General features: G+C 43.5%; 1 protein-coding gene across 3 annotated transcripts in view; it reads right to left on the minus strand.

Annotated features, from left to right (window-relative positions):
• Positions 1-26,055, minus strand: part of MLLT6 (MLLT6, PHD finger containing) — a 120,054-nt gene that overhangs the window by 87,519 nt on the left and 6,480 nt on the right. For all 3 annotated transcript variants that reach the window (XM_073004294.2, XM_073004295.2, XM_073004293.2), the window contains exons 2-7: positions 18,441-18,520; positions 10,260-10,314; positions 9,356-9,465; positions 8,462-8,565; positions 5,761-5,854; positions 1,587-1,691 (exon numbers count right to left, since the gene is read on the minus strand). In XM_073004294.2, the coding sequence (XP_072860395.2) occupies positions 1,587-1,691; positions 5,761-5,854; positions 8,462-8,565; positions 9,356-9,465; positions 10,260-10,314; positions 18,441-18,520 (548 nt within the window). The remainder of the gene's footprint in view (positions 1-1,586; positions 1,692-5,760; positions 5,855-8,461; positions 8,566-9,355; positions 9,466-10,259; positions 10,315-18,440; positions 18,521-26,055) is intronic.

Raw genomic sequence — 26,055 nt, forward strand, 5'->3', positions numbered from 1 at the left:
ACTTCTAAGTAACTTTAGATTAATGTGTTCTCATTCTGCACTCAACAACTGCAGTGTAATCCAGAGTGGGTTCACTCTGAAACAATGTGCACTGAACTAAATGGAAACTTACTTCTTAATGTACATTTCTTACTTTGCCTGAAGACGTCTTGTAACTAAATATTATTTTGGAGGGGGGGGCTGGATTTGAAAAAGGAACAGGAAGAGAAGAATTCTGGCAAAGGATGTTTCCATATGAGCAGTTTTCTCTCATACTGGCATTGATTCATTCCAAAGCCCTGCATTCCCACCTTGCTTCATTTATTTCAAGTGCTTAAAAAAACACTTCTACTACAATTACCGCAAAATACTTTCAGGTGTGATCTGACTGCATTAATGTTTCAGTTAAGGTGGTGACAATATTCGTGACTGTGTAATTCCACTATGCCATTTTCAGCACCTTCCTTCTCTCTCCTCTCACCATCGCATTTTGTGAAAGCAGTGCAGCTGACCAAAAGCCCCATAAAACTCAGAAAATTGCATATTTTATCCAATTACTCCTGGAAATTTATTCATTTATTCAATGTATACCTCGCCCATCTAGACCGAAGTCTACTCTGGGCAGTTAACAACAATACATAAAAGTAAAATCAATTTAAAATAAAAACAACAGTATTAATATAATTCATACTGAGATCGTGTGAATGAAATCCTGTTGCATAGCTATGCCCGCATAACTTATACTTGCATAACATAAGTTGTGCAAGCCGTTGTGAAATTTGCACCAAGGCAGATGTTTTATCCAGGAAGCAGTTCCACAGACATTGTGCATGATCAGTCAGTTGTGTGATGCCCTTGCAAAATCAGACATGCAGACTCCTGGGCGTAAATCCCCACAAACGTTTTCAGGTGTAACTTTATGTTATATCAAGTGCAATAGAATTTCAGCCACAGATGGGAAACACCTGAACAATTTCACTGTGTAAGCATCAACATCTGACCACAGAAGAATTAAGAAGCCTTGATGAGATCAGCAACAGGCCTTCCCCGACTTTTTTGTATGGGACAGAATTCCACTTATATTAAAATGGAAGGGTTATGAAGATACAAAGGGATTCTTCCCTTCCAAAGAACTGCTTGTCTCTTTAAAGAGGAATTAGCAGACAATCAACACTGTTGCTGCTAGTACGGATTTTTAAAAGAAGGATTTTTGTTGCTTTTTTTTGTAATTTGGATGTATCACAACACTCCAGCAGAAAATGTGATGTTCTACAAATGCTGAGTTCTGTGCCCATGACTAATGCTGGTGCATGAGAACAAAGAGTTGCAGAATATATAGGCACTAATTATGCTTTTCTACTTGGTCCCGTCTGCTTTTGTATAAGGAAGTCCAAAGAATTAAATATATGATAGAAATGAATGCCTACCACTTGGAAAAGTAATTTTTTTGTTTTGTTTACATTTCTCAGAATCCACCAGTCACATTGGCCATTCTGGAGCTGTAGCCTTTGAAAACCAACTGTTTCACACTCTGTCTGTACTCTCCACCCCCATCCCACGTCATACCACCTCTTTTTTAATTACTATGTTTACATCACATATTCTACCTTCTTTGGTTTCTCATGGTGGGACACATGCTTCTCCTGAGCAGGGGATGCTGACCGGCTCCTTCTTCCTGGGTTGAAGGATCCACCTCCAGAATGGCGTGATGTCTTTTGGAGGCATGTCAGAGGGTGGGGAGGGTGATGGATATTGGAAGGACCGGAAAGAAGCAAAAAGAGAAAATAAACACGAACAGTGAGAATTCCAAAATCTTTGCTTCAAGGTTTAGAAGAAAGAGCCCCCAACAAATCTCAGCTGTCTTCACCTTTGCCGGCAGGACTTAAGTCTCAGGAGCTTAGACATGTCAAGGCCACTGGAACTCATTTCTCAGCACCATGAGTCAGCCCCAGTATATAGGTGAAGGAAAAGATCCAAGCACAGTTTACTTGGAGGAAAGGCCTGGGTGCTGGTTGCACCCCTCTGCTCAGCCCAAACGCCTCACTGAAATGGCTTGCAAGGCAATCCTCCATTTTGGTGCCTACTCTGTATTAGATGTTTGTTTGCCTTTCAAAAATTCATTCCCAGCATTTGCAACACAGTTGTTATCTCTGCATCTCTTTTCCCTTGGTCCCCATGCCCACAATTATGTACTCCAATCTATGTACATTTGTAGCCAGAATATTATATTCCATGTGGCTGTAAGAATGGAACGTACTTAGAGATGGGATATTTGTATTCGTCTCCCGGAGCAGATAAATGCAAATATTGCTACCACAGGTGGACGGGCCCATTTGACTCTGCCCCCCCCAAACTGGGCCATCCACTTACTGCTTGCAACACCACGCATGTGGCCATCCTCGTTCATGCCACACCATTTGCAGAAGTAGCCCAGCTGGGGCTTTCCCATCTCCCTCTGCAGCTGATTACTCAGGAGCTGAACAAGGAGACTTGTCATCCCACCTCCATAGTGGTCAGCAGTGGAAGGAGGTGGGGAAGCCCTAGCCAGGCTACTTCTGTGATTGGCGTGGTGTGAATGAGGATGGCAGTGCATGCCACGCTACAAGGGATAAAAGGATGGTCCACTTCTGGAGGCGGGGAGGGTCAAACGGGCCCTGCCACCTGTGGTGATGATATTCATATTTGTCTCTCCCAGGAGACTAATACAAATGTTCCATATCTAATCGTAATCCATGAAAACGTACACTGAAATACATAGTTTAGTTTGAAGTCCTGTTATTGTTGTTTCAAGACATGCTTCAACATACTAAGAGCCTACCTGTCTGAAAATTCTTGGAGAGGATGTTTCCTTCCAATGCCCCTTCCCTTACAGTATTACAATGGTGCCCCGCTTGACGATTACCCCGTTAGACAATGAAATCGCTTGGATTATTATTATTATTTTGCGATCGCTATAACAATCGCAAAACGATGATTCCAATGGTTTTTTTTGTTTTGTTTTACAACAATCAGCTCCCTGCTTCGGGAACCGATTTTTCGCTTCATGACGATTAAAACAGCTGATCGTCGGGGTTTCAAAATGGCTCCCCGCTGTTTTCCGGACCTATTTTCGGAAGATAGCAATGCAAAATGGCTTCCCCTATGGAGGATCTTCGCTGGACGAACAGGTATTTCCCCCATTGGAATGCACTGACCAGTTTCCAATGCATTTCAATGTTTTTTTTTTCACTGTACAGTGATTTTCCTGGAACGCATTATTGTCGTCAAGTGGGGCACCACTGTATCTTAACACAGAGAATCTGCTACCTGTCTTTATTATCTGGCAGAGCCAGTAATTCTTTGGGTGGCAGTGTAATTTGTGCTGTGAAGGAAAGACGGGATGGGAAGTTTTAAAAATGTCAGTGCTCGTTGTGGAGAGAAACAACTGCCTGGAGCTACTGGACACGTTAACACAACAACAGTCTAAAGGCACGGTGTCTGATTTGACCCTCAGTTCTTCGGCCTGACATCAGATATCAGAGGTGAGACTGTTGAAATCACCACCTCAAGTGACAAATTTATGGGTACCAGAATGAAAGGCAGACAGATCTGGATGCAGAACATGACTCAGCAGCAATGATGCTGCCCAACACCCACTGTGGCAAAGAGAAACCACGCAGGAATGCAGCTGTGCTCTTTCCTGGCTACCATGCATTTAGACAAGGTGTGCACTGATCCCCAGGCTCATTCTTGGGAGATGTGTCTGTCATTTAGACTTTCTGCTCATGCACTGCACTATCCTGAGCCGGTCTTGATACCAAAATCCTATAAGTTAATTTCTCAGTGACGAGGGCGCTGACTTTAGATAGATAAAACTTTATTACAGTCAAAAGACCAGCCACAAATTTCTCAGTGACGAGAGCGCTGACCTTTTAAAAAAAATAGTATTCCTCAAAGCCTTCAGCCAACATAATAACCTGTTGTGTAGCCCCCCCTACAAAAAGTAACTTTTCCAAATTCTGCTCTAAACAACTTCAGGGCCATTTCTCCTTCCGTTATTGCTCCTTTAATTTCTCTGGCTATTGCCCTGAAGCTGAACCCAGGCTCCAGTTATGCCCTGGGCGTGTTTCTCCTTAATATCTACCTCACCAGGCCATCGTAAAGACAAGCAAGATAAGAGACTGCAAGAACAAATTTGCTTGCTGCTATATAAACGTTTTTGACAAATAATAATGGTTAATGTTGCTGCTGCCGTTTCCTGCTAGCTATCAGGAAACAAGGCCCCGATGGAGATTGGCCGAACTTTATTTCAGGTGGTCCACAAACTGGTGCACCTGATCCTCAGTAACGGAAAGCAGGGTGTGGAGCGTTTTTTGGTTTGGCTTTGGGGAGTGGGCAAGCACTATTAATCATTCCAGGTGACAGCAACGATAACCACTCACAACGACTTCCAAATTCTTTCTAGCCTTCTAGTCTGTAACTTGCTGTATCCTGACCTCCTTGAGAACATGCAGAAAACCAGCACAAATTCAGCAGTTACTCGTTCTGGTGCCTTTCTTCAACAACCCAATCCAATATCCAACAACAGCACTCCTCAGCATTGTTATTTTATGGAGCTTTGAGGCCCCACTTTTACTACTGTCTTCAATAACTGACATTTTTGCAATGGGACCTAGAAGACACTGCTTTCAATCTGCAGCCCTCCGGTGTTTTGCCTTTGCTTCTTCCATCCTTATTTCTTTTTAAACCAGAGAATATCAGTAAAAGAAAAAAAAAGAACAGTATAAATGCATGATGCCTTTTAACTATGAGCTACAGGAGCCCTCAGTCTAGAAGGACCTTATATACCATTAACCTGCTTGACACAACTAGTCCATTTTCAAGCAGAATGGCATTTTGATGAGCTCTACCTCCCCACCATCATTTCAGGCACTTCCCTTCACCCAGGCCTGGCTTCAATCCCACAAGTGAGGCTCAGGGGGGGGAAATTAGTGGGAGCAGTATCTCACTGACACCCAGAAGGCCTCAGGATTTCCTCCTCTTGTGGAGGTCTATATCAGTATGTAGGTTATTTTTCCTAGCTGCTCTAATACTAATAATAATTGGGTGTCATCAAGTCAATTCTGGCTTATGGAGACCCTTTTCAGGGTTTTCTAGGCAGAAAGTAATCAGAAGTGTTTTCCATTCCATTCTTCTGTGGGCATCCTGGGACTGTACAGCTTGCCCAAGGCCACACAGGCTGGCTCTTCTCCCTGCAGGCACAGTGGGGAATCGAACTCCTAACCTCTCACTCTATAGCCAGATAACGAAACCATTGTGCTATCCAGACAGCTTTATGAGCTGCCCTATTATTTCTCCTGATGTTAGGATTCAAACTTGGGATCTTTTAAATGCCATGTTCATATTTCATTACTGATGTGTCATGTGGGTTAAACCGCAGAAGCCTCTGTGCTGCAGGGTCAGAAGACCAGCAGTCATAAGATCAAATCCACGCGACGGAGTGAGCTCCCGTCGCTTGTCCCAGCTCCTGCCAACCTAGCAGTTCGAAAGCATGCAAATGCGAGTAGATAAATAGATACCACCTTGGTGGGAAAGTAAAGCGGCGTTCTGTGTCTAGTCGCGCTGGCCACGTGACAATGGAAACTGTCTTTGGACAAACGCTGGCTCTGTGGCTTGGAAACGGGATGAGCACCGCCCCCTTGAGTCGGACACCTTTACCTTTACCTTTCTCATATATAGATTTATAGACATATCTGTTAGAACATGAACAACTGATGTCTGCTTTTGACAACAGCAACTCACCATTTTATTGAAGTGGTACTTGCAGTAGCCACAGTATTTCACATTGTCAACTTCTAAGACTTCTTCTTCACACAAGAGTCCAGCCATCTGAGCACTGGAATACAGAAGGGAGATTCTGTGACCGCTGAGCAGCACAGTCTAAGGGCTAAGGGGAGGTAGACAAAGACATACTTCTTCCTCCCTGGTACACACGCATGCACGCGCACACACGTCTATTCCTCACTCCTGCTGTGTTGCCAGCTTTTCAAGTGTGAACAACATACACATATAAACAAGAGAAATGGACTGTTCTGATGGTGGGCAAGCTGAAAGCAGACTCATCAATCCTGAAATGTCTATGCAGCCCGAGATTAAAATTTCTTTCTACCCTTTCTTCAGTTAGTAAATGGGAACTGGCATGTGGGATACAAGCCTTGGCATGTGGGATACAAGCCTGGGAGTGAGTGCTCTGAAAGCACGATAATTAAAAAAAAAGAGTGTCTCTCTCGTGTCTTTGTCTGAGAATATGACAGAAGGAAGAAAAAGAAATTAAGAGCCACCTTGCCTACATGAAAAAAGAGTAGAGGGTTTGCAGCCACCACCACAAATTCAGCCATGGCTCGGTGAAGGGTAGCTCTCTGCTTGAGCCCTTGGGTCTAGACCTTGCCTACTCCTGGCCAGGTGGGTATTTTTGATCAACCTGATGCCCCAGAAGGGCCCCTCCTGCTCTTCTGCAGAGGGCTGGGTCAAAAGACTAGAAGAAGCTTCTTCTCTGGGAAGAATCCACTTGGGCCCTCCTTTCAGCCAGAAGAGAGTCAAACCCTTGCTGTTCCACCTTCTCCACTAACCAAGAATGAGATGTTGGGCAAGTTATCTGGGTTTCCATGAAACATCTCTTAAAAAAGAGAATTTATGGTTTGTGGTGGCATAGTGGCCGCCTATGCATAATCCTTCCTTTGCCTTCTGAATCTTTCTTGAACACCCCTTTCTAAGTTGCTGTTCTCAACAGGGTTTCCAATTTGTGTGCTCTTTTTCCTCAGTCAAGGGAAAAAAAAGGGAAAGTAACTGGGGTGTAGAGGAGGAGTGACAAGCATAAGAGTGCTCAGTGGCCTTCTTCCAGAGCTCGGAAAAGTTACTTTTGTGGACTACAACTCCAAAATCCCCCAGCCAGCACAGTCGTATTGGAAATGGTTATCTAAATCTTTCACGTTGATAAGACAGGGATGAAAGATAAATACTGGAAACTGCATTAAATTGAGATAGACCATCAGGTCCATCTAGACCAGCACTGGACATGCTGCTAGGTAACTGGTTCTCCAAGGTTTCTGGCAAGAATTTTTCCACTCCCACGTGGAGAAGCCAGGACTAAACTTGTAATTTTCTGATATTAAAGCACACTGAGCTCTGTCTAGCTAGTATGTAGAGATGCACAGCCTCCCCTATCCAGAGGTTCCCATCTAGTTACCTCCACAACTAATAGCAATTGATTAAAATAATCTACTGTCAATTCTGACTTATGGCAACCCTTTCCAGGGTTTTCCAAGTAGAGATTACGGAGAAGCAGGTTACCATTCCCTTCTTTCAGGAGTACCCTGTGAAGCATGCCCAAGGCCACACAGGCTGGCTTTATTCACAGGAGGCACAGTGGGGCATTGAAGTCCCAACCTCTGGTTCTGCAGCCAAATACCTAAATCACTGATTAGAGATTTGAAAAGTTACTTTGGGGACCACAATCCAACTCCCCACTGCCAACAATATGTGCAATGCTGTGCTGGATGGGGATTGGGGTACTTCAATGCTAAAAAAAGAGAGTAACTTTTCAAACTGTGACAGAACTCACTAATTCTCACCTCAACACCGCAGCCTCCCCCACATATTTTAAAGTTGCCCCCTTCTCTCAAGTTTTCACTGCAGCTCCAGTAACAAAGACAAACTGTTTTTTTAATTAATAGGAAAGAAATTGGGATTATGGCCGTGTACCTGTTATGTTTTCTGTTATCAGCAGATTCAGGATAACAATGGAAAATTGTAGTTTTGACCAGAAAAATGAGGTAGGGCAGAGATGTTGGGAGGAAAGCCCCCTGCATCAGCCCCAATGGGGAACAACAACACCCTTCAGAAAGGCAAAACATAAAAAAGAAACAGAACGATATTCACACATCTCCAACTTAATGAGCAGTTTGGCTCCAAGCAGGAAAGGAACCAGTATGTAGGAAAAGGGGCCATTCACGTTTGGGAGGGAGGAAGAGAGACAGGGAGTGAGGGATCAGAGCAAGAAAGCTCTTAATGATATTTCTGGACCAAGAGATGTGGCTTTTTCAAGCTGCTCTTAGGGACACTTCGACCTAGGCTTGCGGGGGAGGGGTGGAAATGTTCCTGTGGCAGTTTTTGAGTAAATGGCACCTCCCAAACACATTTCTATGAGGTACTGATTGTGCTGGGTCATTTGCAGTCTAAAAATGCTCTGGAGAAGGATGTTCAAAGGAGACAGAGGAAGTTAAACAGAGAGGCAATTGTGAAGGTTCCATGTTCTTGTAGGAAAGTCGCTAAAAAACCTGTTAAGCTGCCCATTGTTGTTCATTCATATTCTTTGGCACTTTTTTTAAAAAACTATGATGCTTAATACATCTACGATAAAGTGACAGACCAGTACGTTTCAAGACAGAGGCTTAGGTGATGAATGTAGGAAGCGATGGCGAAACCAACCTAAATATAGACTCACCAGGTGACATGGAAGGCTTGCCGGCAGCCATGACGGTTGCAGGTCATGCAGGCTCCCGAGGCCGCTTTGCTCTCTCTGCCTTGCTCTTCACAGATATAACAAGTCTGTCATAAATAAATAAAACTGTTTAACATGAATTGTAAGCTTTATATCCAGTCGAAGTCCCTCTGCATAAGTCCAAAAGGATCCACAACTGGAAGCAGGGAGGGAAACCAACTTGTCCATAGATAAATAAATCCTATCCGGTAATAGCACAATTAAGCAAACAGACAGGAAAATAATTGAAATATGGTGTTAGTGGAGAACTTTGTGGATACCCTAGACCAGTGGTTCTTAACCTTTGTTACTCAGATGCTTTTGAACTGCAACTCCCAGAAACCCCAGTCAGGACAGCTGCTGGTGAAGGCTTCTGGGAGTTGCAGTCCAAAACTCCTGAGTAACCCAAGGTTAAGAACCAGTGCCCTAGACTGTCAGAAGGACAAACAAATAGGTCCTAGATCAAATAAAGCCTGAACTATCTCTGAAGACAAAAATGCTGAGACTGAGGCTATCCTACTTTGGGCACATCATGAGAAGGCAGGATTGTCTCGAAAAGACAATAATGCTGGGAAAAGTTGAAGGCATCGGGAAAAGAGGGAGACCAAATATGAGATGGATTAGCTCCCTAAAGGAAGCCACAGGCTTGAGTTTGCAATTGCTGAGCAAGGGTGTTGAAGACAAGACATTTTGGAGGTAGCTCATTCCTGGTTTGTCATACGTTGAAAGCGACTTGGTGGCCCATAACAACAACAAATAATAGCATAGGAGAATACAAACTCAAGAGAAGCCAGTTGCTTGGAGAAGAGGACACTGAGTGTACAGGAGATAAAAGATTGAGAGAAGGGGTGCTTTTACCTTGTTGAACCGGTCATGGGGCACATACTGGAGGACAATTGGTTCCATGGTGAGAACGTTAGCAAATTGCACCTCAGGGATATACAGAGCACAGACAACATGGGCCCAGCCTAAGTGAAGAACAAAATGGTAGGTCAGAGAGATGCTGTGTACAGCTGGTGGCTCTAGTATCTTTCCCAACTTCCATTTCCAGTGTACAAGGTACATTGAAAAAAGGATATCATTGACAAATATTAGGGTTCAGTCATTTCCCTATCATTGGGAGCGTTCTGTGGTTGAGGCTACACACACCATTTCCTAAACTTCACCTGAATATAGCCCAGTAGCATAACCGATAGTCAAGAATTAAGTACAAGAACTATGTTTCAGAGACTTTACCGTTTCAATCTTAAAAAGTGGGGTTTCACTGGGTGGAATACATTTCAAGGCAGAATCAAGAGTGTTTTGAACCCTTATCTCACCCTGAAAGGCTAATTTTAACATTAAGGGTTTCTTTTGTTTAAGAAACCCTTAATGTTAAAATTAGCCTTTCAGGGTGAGATATGGGTTCAAAACACTCTTTTTGACATCCAATTTTATTGTGTGGACCTTTATTTATTTTCTCCTGGTGCATTGGAGTCAACAGTTTCACCTCCTCATATGCTGCTTGTCCTTCTCATTTTCCAGCCTTTGTTCAGCATGCAGAAAATGCTGAATTTGGAAAATGTACTTTCTGGACTGCAGCCCCTATTGCTAGAGTACAGGAAAGTAACTCTTCCAAGCTCTAGGAAAACATTAGAAATAGACAGTTATTGACAACCGTCAGGCCAAGGAACTGCCCTAAAAACTACTGTTAATATGTTCCCTTATTGGCCTGCTATATAAATTACCAGCTGCCTCTGTTACCCAACAAAAGGAACCTTACCTCCATTATCAGTCCGCTTCAGTGCTCCATCTTTATGGGGACACAGCTCACACCTCTGAAAATCCAAGAAAAAGCCCCAGGATTAGGGCTTCTAAACAACAGCAATAAAAACTGAGTATCTTCCTAGGGCTCTCAAGTGTTCAAAGTGCTTCATCATCAATTAGCCAGCTTTAAACCTTACATCTGGGTTATAAGGTAAGCCACTATTACTGGCCCTCATATTACAAATGGATAGAGTGAGGATGACAGCCAGAGTAGCTGGCCTAGGGATCCATAGTAAATTCAGGGTTAGGGCAGGATTGAAACTGGAGGCACTTAACGGTCTTCCATCTACAATGTATGTACGCTCTGCATCAGCTGCAAGGCACAGCAGTATGCCAAAAAATACAGGTGTGGTGGGAAAATACACACAACCAGATGGCTGTAAAACTGCGGGGCGGGAAGGGAAGAAGAGATGTTTTAAAATCCACATACTTCAACTACTGCCTGTTACTCCTCCCTGCCTTTGGACTGATTTCCCCCTAAAATGTCTTCAACAGCTCCAAGATTCTCTTGGATTTGCATAAAGGCTATAGTCAATGGAACAGCTACAGAATAAAACGGGTCAGAATATATTTTTTTAATTGAAAGAAGACCGAGAGAGAGAGCCAAAATTCACTCTCAAGCAGAGACAACCATTTGACAGTGGATAGGCAGGAATGGACCCACCAGTTGTCTTGTTCTGGGACACACTGTGGCCTAGGTTTCAGAGGCTGATCTATAGGAGGTGCAGCATCATTTTGGAGCAGAAGGAATGCATGGCCTCCCATTCCTTTCCAGTTTGAGGATACTCCAAGTTTGAGTTTTCATCAAGGCTCAGAGCCCACTTCTCTCACCTTTGTCCTACCAAAGAGCACATCCACTCAAAACTGTCACAATCTGCTGTCTGCTCTCTCAAAGTCTGGATAAGCCCCAATACAGTGGTGCCTCGCTTAACGACGATAATCCGTTCCAGGAAAATCGCTGTTAAGCGAAAACATCGTAAAGCAAAAAAAAAAAACAATTGAAACGCATTGAAACCCATTCAATGCGTTCCAATGGGGTAAAAACTCACTCCAGCGAAGATCCTCCATACGGTGGCCATTTTTGCTGCCTGTATAGCGAGGAATCCGCTCCTAAACACAGCGGGGAGTCATTTTAATTGCCCGGTGGCCATTTTGAAACCGCCGATCAGCTGTTAGAAAAATGTCGTTTTACAAAGAATCAGTTCCTAAAGCATGGAACCGATAATCACAAAACGAAATTCCCCCATTTAGACCTTTGTTTTGCGATCACAACTGTGATCACAAAAAGATCGTCATTAAGCAGATTCATCGTAATGCGGGGCAATCGTAAAGCGAGGCACCACTTTATTAGGGGGAGCAAAGGTAACCACTTGAGATATGAGATTTTGGCTATCATGAAGGGGAGGCTTATGGTTAATGATTCATGTGTTATTGTTGAATTTTTTACTGGCAAAAATGGGCCAGGTACTTTTTGAATTATAACTCTGAGAACCCAGTTCCCAGCACTGCTTCCATTGTACTTCCAAAAAAAAAGTAACTTTTACTACTTCTGGCAACTGGAAGAACTGGGAAATAGGGTAGAACAAGACTTTCAGGAGATAAATTTGGCACATAAGATTACCAGTTGTTCAGGGGTGAGCCAAATGATGTGTTTGTGATGTTTTGGGTCACAAAGCTCATAGGTTTAAAGCCCTCACGGTAAACAATTGTGACAAATTGTAGGAGCTGTAGTTCAAAAAGATCTGGAGGGCCCCAAAAGGTCATCCTCAAAAAGGTGTCCTATTCTACACAACACTGTCATGTGCAACTAAGGTGCCTGCGGCATTTAATCTGATCTGATTGATCCCTCTCTCCTGGATCAATACACAGATCAGATGCAGAAGGGCATGTAACCTGAACAGAGTATGCACGCACTTCAGCATCCGGTTTGTGCATTGATCCAGGAGATTGGGATCAGTTAGGTCAGATTAAAGGCCTCAGGCACTTTCAGATGTTCCATCACAATTTGCAGTTCAAAAAGAGAGGCACCAAACGTCATGTATAAACATGTGTATTTTGAGACCAAATATCTCCAGTCATGCATATTTTGAGATATTATATGTCAAAAGGTAAGTTTTTAATGTGCAAATTTTGCTGTGGGTTTTGTTTCAAAAAACGTATAGTAATGTAGAAATATACATAGAGGAAATCACACCAGAGTAAGATTGTTTGTTACATTTCTACCCCATCTCTCCTTTGGTGTGTTAAAGGTCAGCTCTGTGCAGTTTCTCTCCCTGCTGTTATCCTCACAGCTGCTCTATGAAGAAGGTTAGGCTGAGACCATTGGCTCAAGCTCACTCAGTGACATGAACTTTAATCTCCTAGGTTCCAATCCAGCACCACTACACTGGATGGACTAGAAACAGGATGTGTTATATGTTGTGGTGAGGGAAACACTACTCAGGATTAGAGATGGGCATGAACCACAATTCCATGGTTCAGACCAGTTTGTTGTGGTGCCCACACAAGTGTCTTCTGGGTGCCATGCATCTTCACCTCCTCCAGGCAATCACCCACTCACCACCACCAGCATGCTTCCCTCTTCCACTCCCTTGGGCGCTTGCCCACTCAGAGCAGTGCTGTGGACGTCCATGCCCTGCCTCCTTATCTCAGTGGACGGCTGCTGGAGGAAAGCATGCAGCTGATGGTGAGCAGGCCACTGCCTGGAGGAGACGAGGGAGGGAAGCACGTGGTAGCCACAGAACACCTGCGTGGGTGCTGCAGCAAAACGGGCCAAACTGCTAAACTGTAGTTTGTGCCTATCTCTACTCAGGATGCTTATGGAGAAAATTTTCAAAGCAAAGCAAAGTGTGCTGCTTATATACCATTCCACTGCAGGCTATGCATTGCTCCCGCCCCAGCAAGCTGGGTAATCAATTTACCAACCTTGGAAGGATGTAAGGCTGAGTCAACCATAAGCTGGCTACCTGAGCCCATTGGGAGTGAATTCAGGTCATGAGCAGAGTCTTGGCTGCAGTACTGCAATTTAACCACTGTTCTATGAGGCCTTCATTGCAGTTTCTCACTGAATCCTCTTCCCTACATCTAACGCAATCCTGGTAATTGCTGCTTGAAACTGTAATTCTCTCCCACTAAGTGGAAATACGCTATTTGCTCCTCATGTTTAAATGGGCTCCTTTTCATTAAAATGGACCAGCACTGGCTAAACGAGATCCATTACAATTTGAGCCAGGAAATTCCACTGCTTGACTGCAGGGAGTTCAAGATGGCTACAGGGTTCTTCTCCTTTATCCTTCTAGCAGCACTTTAAGATAGACCAAGGCGACCAAGTAAATTTCATGATCAAGGGGGAACTTGAACCTTGGACTCCTTAGCCTCCGTCCAGCACTCTCACTGTTATGTCAGCCATCAATCATGTTCCCCTCCAACCCATGCTGGATAGATAGGGCTCCGACCTGCCACGGCAAGGAGCAGGCAAAAAGGCGCAAAGACAGTGGCAAAAATCCGTCGGCAAGACAGGAGAAGGAGAAACAGAAGTTTAGGGGACAGCTTTGGTGGGCTGCCTCCTGAGACGGATGGCAGCCTCTTCCTGCAAGAGATGGGCTTGACACTTGGGTGCACAGAAGAAGAGGAGCCCGGGTTGGGGGCTGTGCAGCAGGTGGCCTTGCAACAGGAAATTTGCACTTGAAAAGGCCCCTCCATCTCTTTGGATCAAAGCGCCACTCCTGCCACCCGATTAGCAAAGCTCTGATCATTAACTGGGAAGGGTTAAACAGCTCCGCCCGCCAGCCCACCCACCCCTTGCAAGACTTTAATACCCTTGCTCGAACATGACTGTTAAAGCCTGCACATGATTTCCCCCCCTCCTTTCCCCCTTTCCCACGAGTTGCCCTCCAGCCAGCCAGCCCCACCAAATCTCAAAGGGTTAGCCAGACAATTCCTTTACAAAGCAAACCCGAGCTTTAGCATTTCCTTCATCTAATGGAGCCGAGCATCCCCTGAGGGCCTTTGGGGAAGGCAAGGAAGAATGAGAAGGAGTGGCGTGTAATTCCTGAAACAAGGAGCGTCTGGGACATCTGGATGCAGTTCAGCTCTGACATTTGAGGTCCAGCGGTGGTGATGCCAGATGAGCAGCACTCTGCCTATGTTCAGAGGCATCCATATAATTAACTTATATTATATTGCATGTTTCAACTCCAGGGAAGAAAACAATGCTCCGAGGGTGAGCCCCAGCATGAAACTGTACTTCAGGCTTGATTCTAACTTCTGTTTCGCCCCCAGAACCTATTTCCAGGGCCTAAGACAGAGCCCTGGAAGAAATGAGCACTTATTTTGTTTGTGCCCTGCTACCCTGATCAATTTGACCCGACTCCAGGAGGCAGTGGAAGACAGGAGGGCCTGGTGTGCTCTGGTTCATGGGGTCACGAAGACTCGGACACGACGACTAAACAACAACAAACCCTGATCAACGTGTATCTTGAGAGAGATTCTGGAGAAAGCAGCCGCTGGTTCTGGCAACTAGGAAAGTTTTTTTTGAACTGCAACAGAGTGGCCAACTTTAACAGATCTGGGGGCCGCTTTTCTGCCTTCAGGATTCTCTGCAGGCTGCAAACATCACCATTATTTCAAAAACGGGAAGGGGGGGGGAGAAAGAGAAGCAGCAGTTTTGCAAAACCAGACACCCACATCTGGTTTCACAAAACTGCTGTTTTTGGTGTCAAGTCTTGGGGAGGGGGCTGAGAGCAGTCATTCGCCTTTTTTGGGAGGGGGCTTAGGGATTTTGTTTTGTTTTGGTGGGAGGTGGGGGCTTGAGGGGACACACTTTACCCACCCCTCACTTTACCCACCCCTCACCTACAACAACCAACTACTGAAGCTGCTGGAACTAAAACTGTAACCAATGACCTTTAAAAGTAATTTTCCAAGCTCAGGGCTCTTGCCCAAAGCCAAGTCCTGTTTTGTGCCGGATATTTGTTGTCGTTGTTTAATCGTTAAGTTGTGCCCGACTCTTCGTGACCCCATGGACCAGAGCACACCAGGCCCTCCTGTCTTCCACTGCCTCCTGGAGTTGGGTCAGATTCATGTTGGTAGCTTCGATGACACTGTCCATTCTCCCTCTGGTAAGTGTACCAAAATTCTCATTTTTGGAATATAAAGGGTTCAGGATTCCACCTCATAATCTAAAAAAGCCATGGTAGCTGTGGCATTCTGGGGGTTTTAGTTGAAACAAACATTTCCCTTCTCTATAGACGGAAAAGCTAGGAAACAACAGTTAGCTCAACCTTTCCCAACTTGCTTCCATTTGGGTAAGGTGGTCTGTAATTCCCATCATCCACAATGGGGACAGCCCATTCAGTAGCTCAATCTAAAACTGAAGGGCAGCAGGCTGGGAAAGTTGGAAATTGGCTGGAATTTGGACAAGTTACTTTTTGGGGTCATGACTCCCAGAAATCTTTAGCCAAGAGGCTGGCTAAGAGACTCCAGGTGTAGTGGTCCAAAAGAGTCACCATTCCGAATTCTGGAAACAGAGTAATGGAAGAAGCAAGTGGGTCTCTCCAGGTGAGGAAACAGAATCTTGAAGGATCCTTTTGGCACCAGCTTCTCAGGTGTTGCTCACTCGCTTCCTCTCCACTCTCTGAAATGGGTCAAATGTACAGGGCAAGTTCTCATTTAATTTCTTCCATAAAATATTTTCAGCAGTGCCTTGGGGGGGGGACATTGATCATGGCCCCTTTGTCAGCTGGCATACCAGACAGGGATAATCTTTATTCCCACAAATCCATCAGAGTTGCAGGATTTGTGTTATGTATCCACATGCAACTGGTTATTCTAAGAGTAGCCAAGAGAAGGCTCTGTGGCACCTTTTTCCTTTACCGAGAAAGAATAAGCAACTCCCTCCTTCCACCCCACCCCCACCCCCATGAAACAAATGAGCCTGTTTATTTTCATTCTTACAAGCAAGTAGGGATTTTTGCTCACTGTGCCACAGTAAGATGCAGCATCAGATCCCTCAAGAGCATCCACAGGCATTTTTGTGCGTGTGGGTAAGGGAGACACACAGTGGCAGTTCAACATCATTGATGCACATAGTGTGTCCACCTACTTACCTTAAAATAATAAACGCATGCATGGCTACATACACCCATTTTCCCCATCAACCAAGGGAGAAAAGCTGATTCAGAGTGGCGCACTGGAATCCCCACTTCGTACATCTGCCTTTTCTGTGCAACCTGATTCAGTACAACACCATCATTTCTTTCTACCTTCCCAGAGGCAGGCCTTCAGGTATTCTGCTCCCATACTCCACTCCAACATCAATCCTAAGTGGCCTGGTTGCCAGATGGTGTGCAGTATAAATCCAATAAATAAACCCCTACAATCCTGAGCATCTCAGCTGGATTCCATTGCCACTGCCCATTTTTCATCCTGTTCTCCGGGTTGGCCTTGTCCCCACTGAACCATGACTTACTAGTTATGAGTCATGGTTGTGGGCCGGTCATCTTCTTTCAACCTGACCCGCCTCACAAGGTTGTTGTGAAGACAAAAATGGTGAGGAGAACCATTTCTGCCATCTTGTGGTGACTGGAGGAAAGGCAAGATAAAAACAGAACCAAGAAAACAAAATGTATACCGTCAAGTAGATTCCAATTTATGGTATCCCTTGTGGTTTTCCAGGTATAAAGCATTCAGAAGGGAGTTAGCAGTTCATTCTCCTGGTGGTACTCTTGAGAGTATTTAGCTTGCTAAAGACCACACAGGTGGCAAAGCATGTAGCCCCATCAGCAATGCACGCTCTGAGTGACCTTGTCCAGACCCTCTCTGAGGAGGGACTCAAAACCCCAACCCCAAACAAGCAAATAAAGAATGTGTGAAGATGGGCCCTATTTGAAAGATCCTCCAGTTCCAATCTGGTACAAAGAAAATGAATTTTAAGAAGGGAGTAAAATGGAAGAGCGTTGAAGATATCCTTCACAAGTAACATCTAGGCAGTAGGTAGTGCAGGCACATAGATCACCTGGTTGAAATGTTCCCCACTATGGTGGGATGTACTGTATTTTTATTCCAGTTATAGTACTTATTTCCAGATCTGCATTTCTCCCACATAAATCAGCATATACATGGTTCATGTAAAGTCCTCTCCTCTTTCGTCCACCCTTTCCCACGCCTCATTTGAGCAATGTGTAAGTAGCCAGCCTTATTTTTGTTGCTCTTGGGCAGGATTAGCCCCTTGTGACTGGGGAGAATGGCCTTTTGCCAAGGCCTCAAGATGGTCTGGGGAACTGCCACCCTAAACAGTTTCTGATTCTTTTTGGATATTGTGTGCAAAGTGAAGCTGGGATCACTATTTTGTCAATTTCTAGTTGCATGTTCTGCATCTCTGCGGTGAGGTGGGAGGTACTTGAGACTGCCAGGCCCAAGCTTCCCCATCCCAATCATCCTGCAGCCAGTCCTGCAACTATGGCTTTTGTGACTTTCACCTCATATAACAGCAACATGATTTTCTTAATGATACCATTAGCAGGGGAGTAGTAGCACAATGCTTTTTAGTATATCAGAGACCAGGAAACTTCCAGGTAAGGGAAGGCTTTTACATTAATGGAAAGGAGCACCAAATGAAATTATGAGAACCCAATGAAATGAATGATGATGACTGACAAATATAAATATTGTAACCAGCCACTAGGTGGCATTGGACAAGTCTGGATGAAACCAGGAGATTTCGGTGGCTTTTTTGTTCTAGATTAAGAGAGATAACAAAATTCTTGTCTGGTGTGTCCTTTTAACACTGGATGATGGTGCTAGCTGACCTGGTCAAAAGAAAACAAAGATGAATGTGTCCTACATCTGTGCCTTTAAGAGCAATTTTCTTGTCTGTGGATCAAGGAGCTGCCGTCAAAGGCACAAGAGCAGGAGACCAAAAAATTACAAAACGGGAAACCCCAGGAGTGAGAGACACAAGCTTCAGACGACTCAAAGTTCAATGACTGCTTTTTAAATAGATGTTGGTCTGCTATTTACAGGGGGGGGAAACCATCCAAACAACCCCTTCTGGGCACAATAGGCTGTGCTGGGATAGTAACGCTAGCCTGATCGAGTAGGACATTTCTTTTGAAACGGTTCCGCAAGGTATACTCACCACCCTGGCGGCTCTTTCTTGGGATTCACATTTTCGACAGAACCACGGTCCAGTGGGAACCTGAACAATTCCATAGCACGCTGTAAGAAAACGAGAGAAGAGGAAACCATAAGGCTGCATGCATTAGAGCCGCTAGGTTTAATAGCTTCTCATGCAGTGGCTAATCTAAGCTAATGTGTAGAAGACATTTCCTTCAGACTCTTAGGATGGGGGGGCAGCTTGCATCCCACAGGCTGCACACTGATCCCTCAGGTCCTGGGATCCCCGTGGGGCCCTCTCCCAAATGGGGCAAAATGCCATCTCTCCTCAAAATGGTGTTTCTGTGCACCATTTTAAAAAAACACCCACCTCACATCTTGTTTCCAGTTTTGCAAAAATAGGCATAGATTTCTGACCACTTCTATCCTACTGGGGAGTGAGGGGCCCCCACATCATGTCATAGAAGGAGGAAACTCTCCCTTGATCCCCCCAGAACGTGGCTGCCCCACCTTAAAGAGTCATCTGGACTTCCACAGTATTAGACCTGCATAACTTCTGTTCTGCCCAATTTCATTCAGCCAGTTAGTCATATGGAAGGTCAATATGGCTCCTGCTCTATAACTTCAACATGTCTCATGCTTTCGGCATTCCTCTGGATACCACAACTGCCTAAGGCTGTCAAACAGCTGGCAGGCCCCTGCTGATGTTGGTGACTCCACTCAGATTTGTTGTATTCTAAGACATAGAGACCTGCCACAATGCGAACTTATTGTCCCATTTGGATAGACCAGCCTCCAAAATTCAAGGGATCAGGGGATTAGGAATAGCCTGTTATTTATCTGAAGTATTTATATCTTTCTAATTTGGTGTTGTTACGTGCCATCAATTCACTTCTGAATTATGGCAATCCTAATATGGTTTTTTAAGGTAAGTGAGATGTTCAAGGAGCAGTTTACCATTACCACCTACCCTCCGTGAGTGTCCATGGCTGAGGAGGAACTCGAACCCAGCTCCCCCAGCCAGATACTCTAGCTGTTGCACCATACTGGTTCTTTAAAAATGGTGATTTGTTTAAGTAGTTAACAAGTAAATGGTAAGAAGTGAGAAAAATAGGGCTTTTTGGACTATAACCTCAGCATAGCTTGCCCAGCCATATTCCAGGAGCCTGTCTAAAAATTAATCAAAAAAGTACATTACACTTCCAAAGTTGCAGATGCTTGAAAAACTAGGTTTTTAGACTACTGTTTCCAGAACCCTCCAGCCAACGTTCCCACTAGTTACCAAGAAGGAGGAATCTAATCCCTCAATAAGTAATAATCATTATATAAAAGATATATCTTCATCACTGGAAAAGGGATTAATTACAAATCAGTACATATTTATAAATAGATGCTTCCAGATTCTGCTCATAAGCAAGAAATATATTTTTTGTCCTGAATAACAAAGTTCCTTCCTTCCTTCCTTCCTTCCTTCCTTCCTTCCTTCCTTCCTTCCTTCCTTCCTTCCCCTTTACATATTAATTCTGCTCTTCTTTCCAGCCAAGAAAAACACCAAATTTAAAAGAATGACAATCATAACGAAGGCTAAACCTGTTGAAATATTTTTAAAAAAACAGAAATGAAAGGCTAACTAAATCGCACAAGGCACACCTATGAGTGGAACTATCTTCAGCCCAGACATGTGGCAGAATGTAAGACCCACCCTCCTCCTTTCACTGCTTGCTTCCTAAAACTCCCCAAGGAGCTAGTCCTCTGGAAACTGCCATTCTGAAGCAACTGCCTCTTCTTGTCTAACAGTAGGGCATCTGCCCTGGATACCAAAGAAGCACCTAAAAGGAGTTGCTTTTTGTATACTTTTAAAAGTCTGAATTTGATTTTAGTACAAATGAGTACAAAGCCTAATGGATTTTTAAATGGTTTTGAGAGGAGGTGATTAGAGAATTAATGGCAGGTGTAGCAGAGCTACAGGTCTCATCACCTCTCAGCCAGCAGGCTTACTGTCCCTGTTGGCTGGGGTGTTCGAGGATCTGTGATTGGAAAAGTAACTTTTCTAAGCAAAAAAAAAAAAAAAAAGAGGATTTCACTTCTGTGCTTTCCTTCTGAGCTTTTGAGAAGCATCTGGTTGGCCATCCTTATGTAGAGAATACTGGATAAATTGGATTTTCTGACTAATTTGGCAAAGCAATTATTGCAAGTAGAGCAGTGATGAAAAAAGGGGGCAGGGACCAACTATATAAGCTGTGAAAAGAGCATAAATCTCCCTCTCTTTTTAATTTCCAAAACTTTGGCAGACTTGATGTCATTGGCCAGCCGCCTACAACAACTCAGGCTGTAGGCAAATGTGACAGGTTTCCTTCATGTCTCTCTCTGCCTATGGTCTGAAAATGTTGACACGAGCAAAAGAAGTGTGTGTGTGTGTTTTATGTGTTCATGCAATGAAACCAAAAGAGAAGGCCTCCTTCCCAGGCCAGACAAATATAGAAAACAGCAAATATCTCTCTCTGGTGAGGCGGGATGGGAGGTGGGGAAAGAAAAAGACTCAGGCTGATTTTTGGGAAAAGGAGGGGAGGAGAATAACCCGGTGCCATTGAAAATTATATTAATATTTATTCTCTGCTGGAAGGAAGAGATGAAAGCAAGAAAGAGAAAGAAGGAAAGAAAGAAAAATATTAGTTTAACTTTTTATCAGTTAAATTCTGCCTTCCCACCTTTCAGCAATGACACTCAAAGTGGCGAATAGCAATAAAATTCAGACAAAAACAAACACAATTAAAACATGTTACAATGTGATTTTAAAACACACCCATAACAAGAAATAACAGTCTTCTGAAGCTGGTAAATCAGCTTAAATGGCTAAGTAAGAAAGTGCTTGCCCAAGGGCAGAAAGACATCAAAAGGCTGGATCTAGACTTTGACTTTGAGTAGGCTCATTTAAATAAACAGAACTTGAATTATATTAATGTACAGTAGTCTAATGTATTTTAACAGAGCTACAGTAAATGTGATGCAGTCTGGATTCTACCATATATATATATTCTACCATATATATATAAGTGGAGGGGGGGGAAATGTAATCACTTTTACAAATCAAAACAATTTGATTAGAAATGGGTTTAAAACACGTCTACTATAAAACCTTTAAAAGGCAATTTAAAATTGTACTTGTCAAAAATTAAGCTTTAGCATTTTATAGTGAGAGATCAGAGTGTTCAGGGTTGTTCAGGAATCTTGATTTCTGATCCTAAAGCTACTGTTTTTGAAGATTTGACTGGAGCTGATGGTCATTATCCATCAGTGAGGTGGAAGCACTCTGTACATGCTCAGTAGCATTTCTATCTCAGTCCTGACATTCAGAAGAACCCTTTCACAGTGGGTGAGGAGCAGGAAGAAGAGATCAAAGGCCCAATTTCAGATATATTTAACACTATTGTTACCAAAAACACACCGCCCTTTTAAAAGTATGACATTATTAATTATAGCATTGCTTTCCTTTTATGTCTTTTTACAAAAATGGAGTTTATGCCTTTAGCAAGTGGCTCACATATCCAAACACACTTAAATCCATATAAAAACGGTCATACAGAATGCAGTGACATTGCTTGTATGTCCTTCTGTGCACTCCCGAAATTGTGTTCCAGCTTAAATATTAGTCGTATTGCCACGAGTCAAGACGGAATGCTAAATCACCCGTCTTTATTCTTTGGGCCTGCCTAGAAGCAAAAATAAGTAAGCAAATCAGGTCAATATGAATATATCTGTTTAACTTGCATCATTGCTCAACAGGAGTCAACTTTGAGACGTGGCTTTTAAAAAAGAAATAAAATTAAATTTAAAAAGGCTAATACTGTCTTAAGCTAGCTTTGCAGAACCTTAATGTACTATCTCACAGGATGGAATTGCTCTTGTCTAGTCAGAATTTATCTGGAGTACCACATCTCAAGAACCACGTAAGGTGCTCCACATGCAGATTCCCAGCTGTAAACAGGAGGTTGGATTAGATAACCTCCAATGATGATTCCATTATGACCACAGAGATCGGAATGCAACTTCTCGCAAAGCAAAACAGTGAATGGTGAAAGAAAGAGAGATTGCATGCAAAAGGTGCATCTCAGCACCACATCCAAAGACGCTAATAATGCTCCCATTTAGCATGTGTCACCCCACCTGCCCACCGAGACCAGTACAGCTACTCAGGGAAGAAGCAATTCTCGAAGCAACTGTACCTTACTGGTTACTAGGACTGAGAATTGAGCTTCTTCTCATTCATAGGCACACGCAGCCTTTATTGGAACTAGAGACTGGGGGGATTTTTGAATGCAAGGAGAATTTCCTTTAAGATCCCTGGAATGCTATCCGACACTGCTTGGATGTAGCCATGAGAAAAGAGCAGTGACTTTGGAAGGCAATAGCTGATCAGTGGGAAGAGCAGATGGGGTCCTGACAACTTTAGGGTCCCATGCAGGGAACTGTCAGAGCCAGGCACAGCTTAGGAACACAGGTTATACACCAAACCTTCTAATTGCAACTTCCTTGGCAGAGCTGCTCTTGTCCCAAGTCTATCTAGCACACCTACACAATCATACCAACTTAAGTGAACTTTCTATGTTACTTTACAAGATAACGCGGCTTTCCCCTTAATCTGGCAGCACTGATACACTGATCTATTTGGTGTAGATCTTTTTTTCCCCCAATTAAGAAATGGCAGTAAAGGATGAAGCATCAAGTGACAGCTTTACAATGACAGCACAGTCATATGAATAAAGGTCAGCTCCAGTGGGTGACATGGTTGGGCATTCACCAAAGCCCAAAGATCAGCCAGGGGACCACTGCCTTGTCATCACTGTCATTCTTCATCATGTATCCATAAAAATCAAATGAAGCCTAAGAGAAGGCTTAGTTTCCATGCCCCGTCTCTTCCAGATTAAAGGTGACAGCCATGGGGGCGGCTTGTGCTTGAGGTTCCCAAAATCTTGCAGCCAAAACAAAGATGAATATAGACATTCTTACTGTGAAGCAAGAAAGTCTCATAGGGACAAATGCCTCTGCATCATGTTGCCAGTGATGATATTGTACCACTGCAGAAACACAACACACCACCAACTGCTAGAGAAAGTTATGCATAACCCTATGCTTGTCTATTCAAAAGCGAGACCCACTGAATTGAAAGAACCTTCTCCTTCGCTAAGCATGTACAGCAGGTGTGGGCAACTTATGATCCTCTTGATATTACTAGACTACGACTCCCAGGAGCCAGCACAACTAATGAGGAAAGTCCAGCAACATCTTGAAGGCCACAAGTTGCCCACCCTTAATGTGGGGAATTTCACTGTAAGTTTCCTGCAGAGGGTATCACCTGTAAATTATCCTCAACTTCCAGGTAGAAAACCAGCATACTAATTTAACAGAGCAATAAATAAAAAGGTACATCAAACATGGTTAGAGAAGAGGCTGGAAGTGATGGTGAGGGTATATAGAAATTTTAAGAACTGTCATCAATGCATTAAGAGTCTTGGGTGTGTGGTTACATCTCACATGCCGTAATTTATAGCCTATATTTGGAAGACAAAAATACTCCAGCACAACCTCCCCTGGGCAGCTGCCTTCCAGATCTATAGGACTATGAGTATGATGACAGAGCTAATAGGTACTGTGGTTCCACGTACCTGGAGGGAAAACCTGCTTTAAACATTTCAGCTAAACAAAGCTGGCACAAAGTATCACACAGGGCAAAACTACAGGCAGCGATTCCTCAGGAGTATGTACCAAAATATTGTGGAAGGCCCTGCTCAACCGGATATTTAGGTTGGTTGGTTGGTTGGTTTGCTTGTTTCTGTGATTTTATACTGCCCATCTGGCTGCCAAGGCCACTCTGGGCAGTTTACACTTTAAACAAATATATATCATTGAACAACAATTTAAAACAATGTACATAATAGTTGTAAAATCAAAATTAAGCACAAACACACCAACAAAATTTAACTGAAAATGTAATTAACATGATATGAAAGCCAGGCGGCAGGGCTGACAATATAAATGTTAAGACAACCACTATATTAGGATGTTAGGAAAGGCCTGTCTACAACCATGTTTTTAGCAAAAGTTCCCAGTTGCATCCCCAACCTGAGTTCCTGCAGATGTTTTGACTATAACTCCCATCCTTCTGATCACTGGTCATACTTTGTAGGGATATAATTCTAAGTAGCCACAGATGGTCCACTGGGGAAAGCCATTATATAATACAGATTTGCCTGAGAGTAAAACCCATTGAAAACAGCAAGCCTTTTGAATAAGCCTATCTAGGACTGCACTGGAAATATATGTTTGCCCTATATTTCTTTTAAAGAGCTTATGGTATATCACTTCTGTCTTGTTCCCACAACAACCTTATGAGATACGCTAAGCAAGGAGAACCAATGGCCCAAGGCCAGCCCATGAATTTCATGGCCAAATCTCTATGGGTCTAGGCCACTGGTTCTTAACCTTGGGTTACTCAGGAGTTTTGGACTGCAACTCCCAGAAGCCTTCATCACCAACTGTGCTGGCTGGGGTTTCTGGGAGTTGCAGTTCAAAACATCCGAGTAACAAAGGTTAAGAACCACTGGTCTAGGCTAAGACTATAATCACCATACCACTTTGCTTTAATTCAGTGGTTCTTAACCTTTGTTACTCGGATGCTTTTGAACTGCAACTCCCAGAAACCCCAGCCAGGACAGCTGGTGGTGAAGGCTTCTGGGAGTTGTAGTCCAAAACTCCTGAGTAACCCAAGGTTAAGAACCAGTGCTTTAATTGGCAGATTAATAAACTCAAGTTTGAACTGGACAATTGGTAAAGCAGAGTAGGAATCAACTGCCACCCTCAATGGTCACTACAGGGGTGGGAAAGGAATTGGAGGCCCACCCCCAATGCATAATTCTCCCTCATATGCCTCCAGAAGCAACAATCATCCTGGTTAAAACAAACAAACAAACAAACAAACAAACAAACAAACAACAACAACAACAACAACAACAACAACAACAACAACAACAACAACAACAAATCTAATCTGTAGAGAATTCTTTCCTGTCCCTCCATCAGAACGTCTAGTGAATTTTGGTTTCTGGTGTGTTTCTATAGCACAGAATTAAAAAAAAAGGGGGGGGGAAACACATTTTAAAACCTCTTTTCTACAAATGAAGGGTAGTCTTTATAGACTTAATTGCAAGTTATGTTACAGTATGTCAAAAACTTAAAAGGAACCTGGTAAAATACCAACGTATTAAAATTTCATTCATTCATTCACCAGTTAAAAGGCATATGATTAATAAACAAAAATCCTTTTATCAGTTGGCAGATCATGTAAGTCCACCCATTCACAGGAGACAAAGCACATATTTCTTCCATTATATATTTGGTGGGGGAAGGAGGAGTAGGAGGGAGAAGCTGGTTCCTGACCTTAAACAACCCTAGTTTTACGATCTAGCAGCGAGGTCTCACTATAGTTCCCCCTACCAAAGTCTTGCGCAATCTCCTTCTCCAGCATCTAAAATTCAACACAATGAGAAAATGTCCACATTTTCAAGACTATCGGCTTGATTACCCTTTGGCTGATCAATACCAGAAGTTATATCAATGTACGTACTACTGTATGGAGCCAC

This window comes from Pogona vitticeps, chromosome 6, assembly GCF_051106095.1.
Source record: "Pogona vitticeps strain Pit_001003342236 chromosome 6, PviZW2.1, whole genome shotgun sequence".
Classification (NCBI taxonomy): Eukaryota; Metazoa; Chordata; class Lepidosauria; order Squamata; family Agamidae; genus Pogona; species Pogona vitticeps.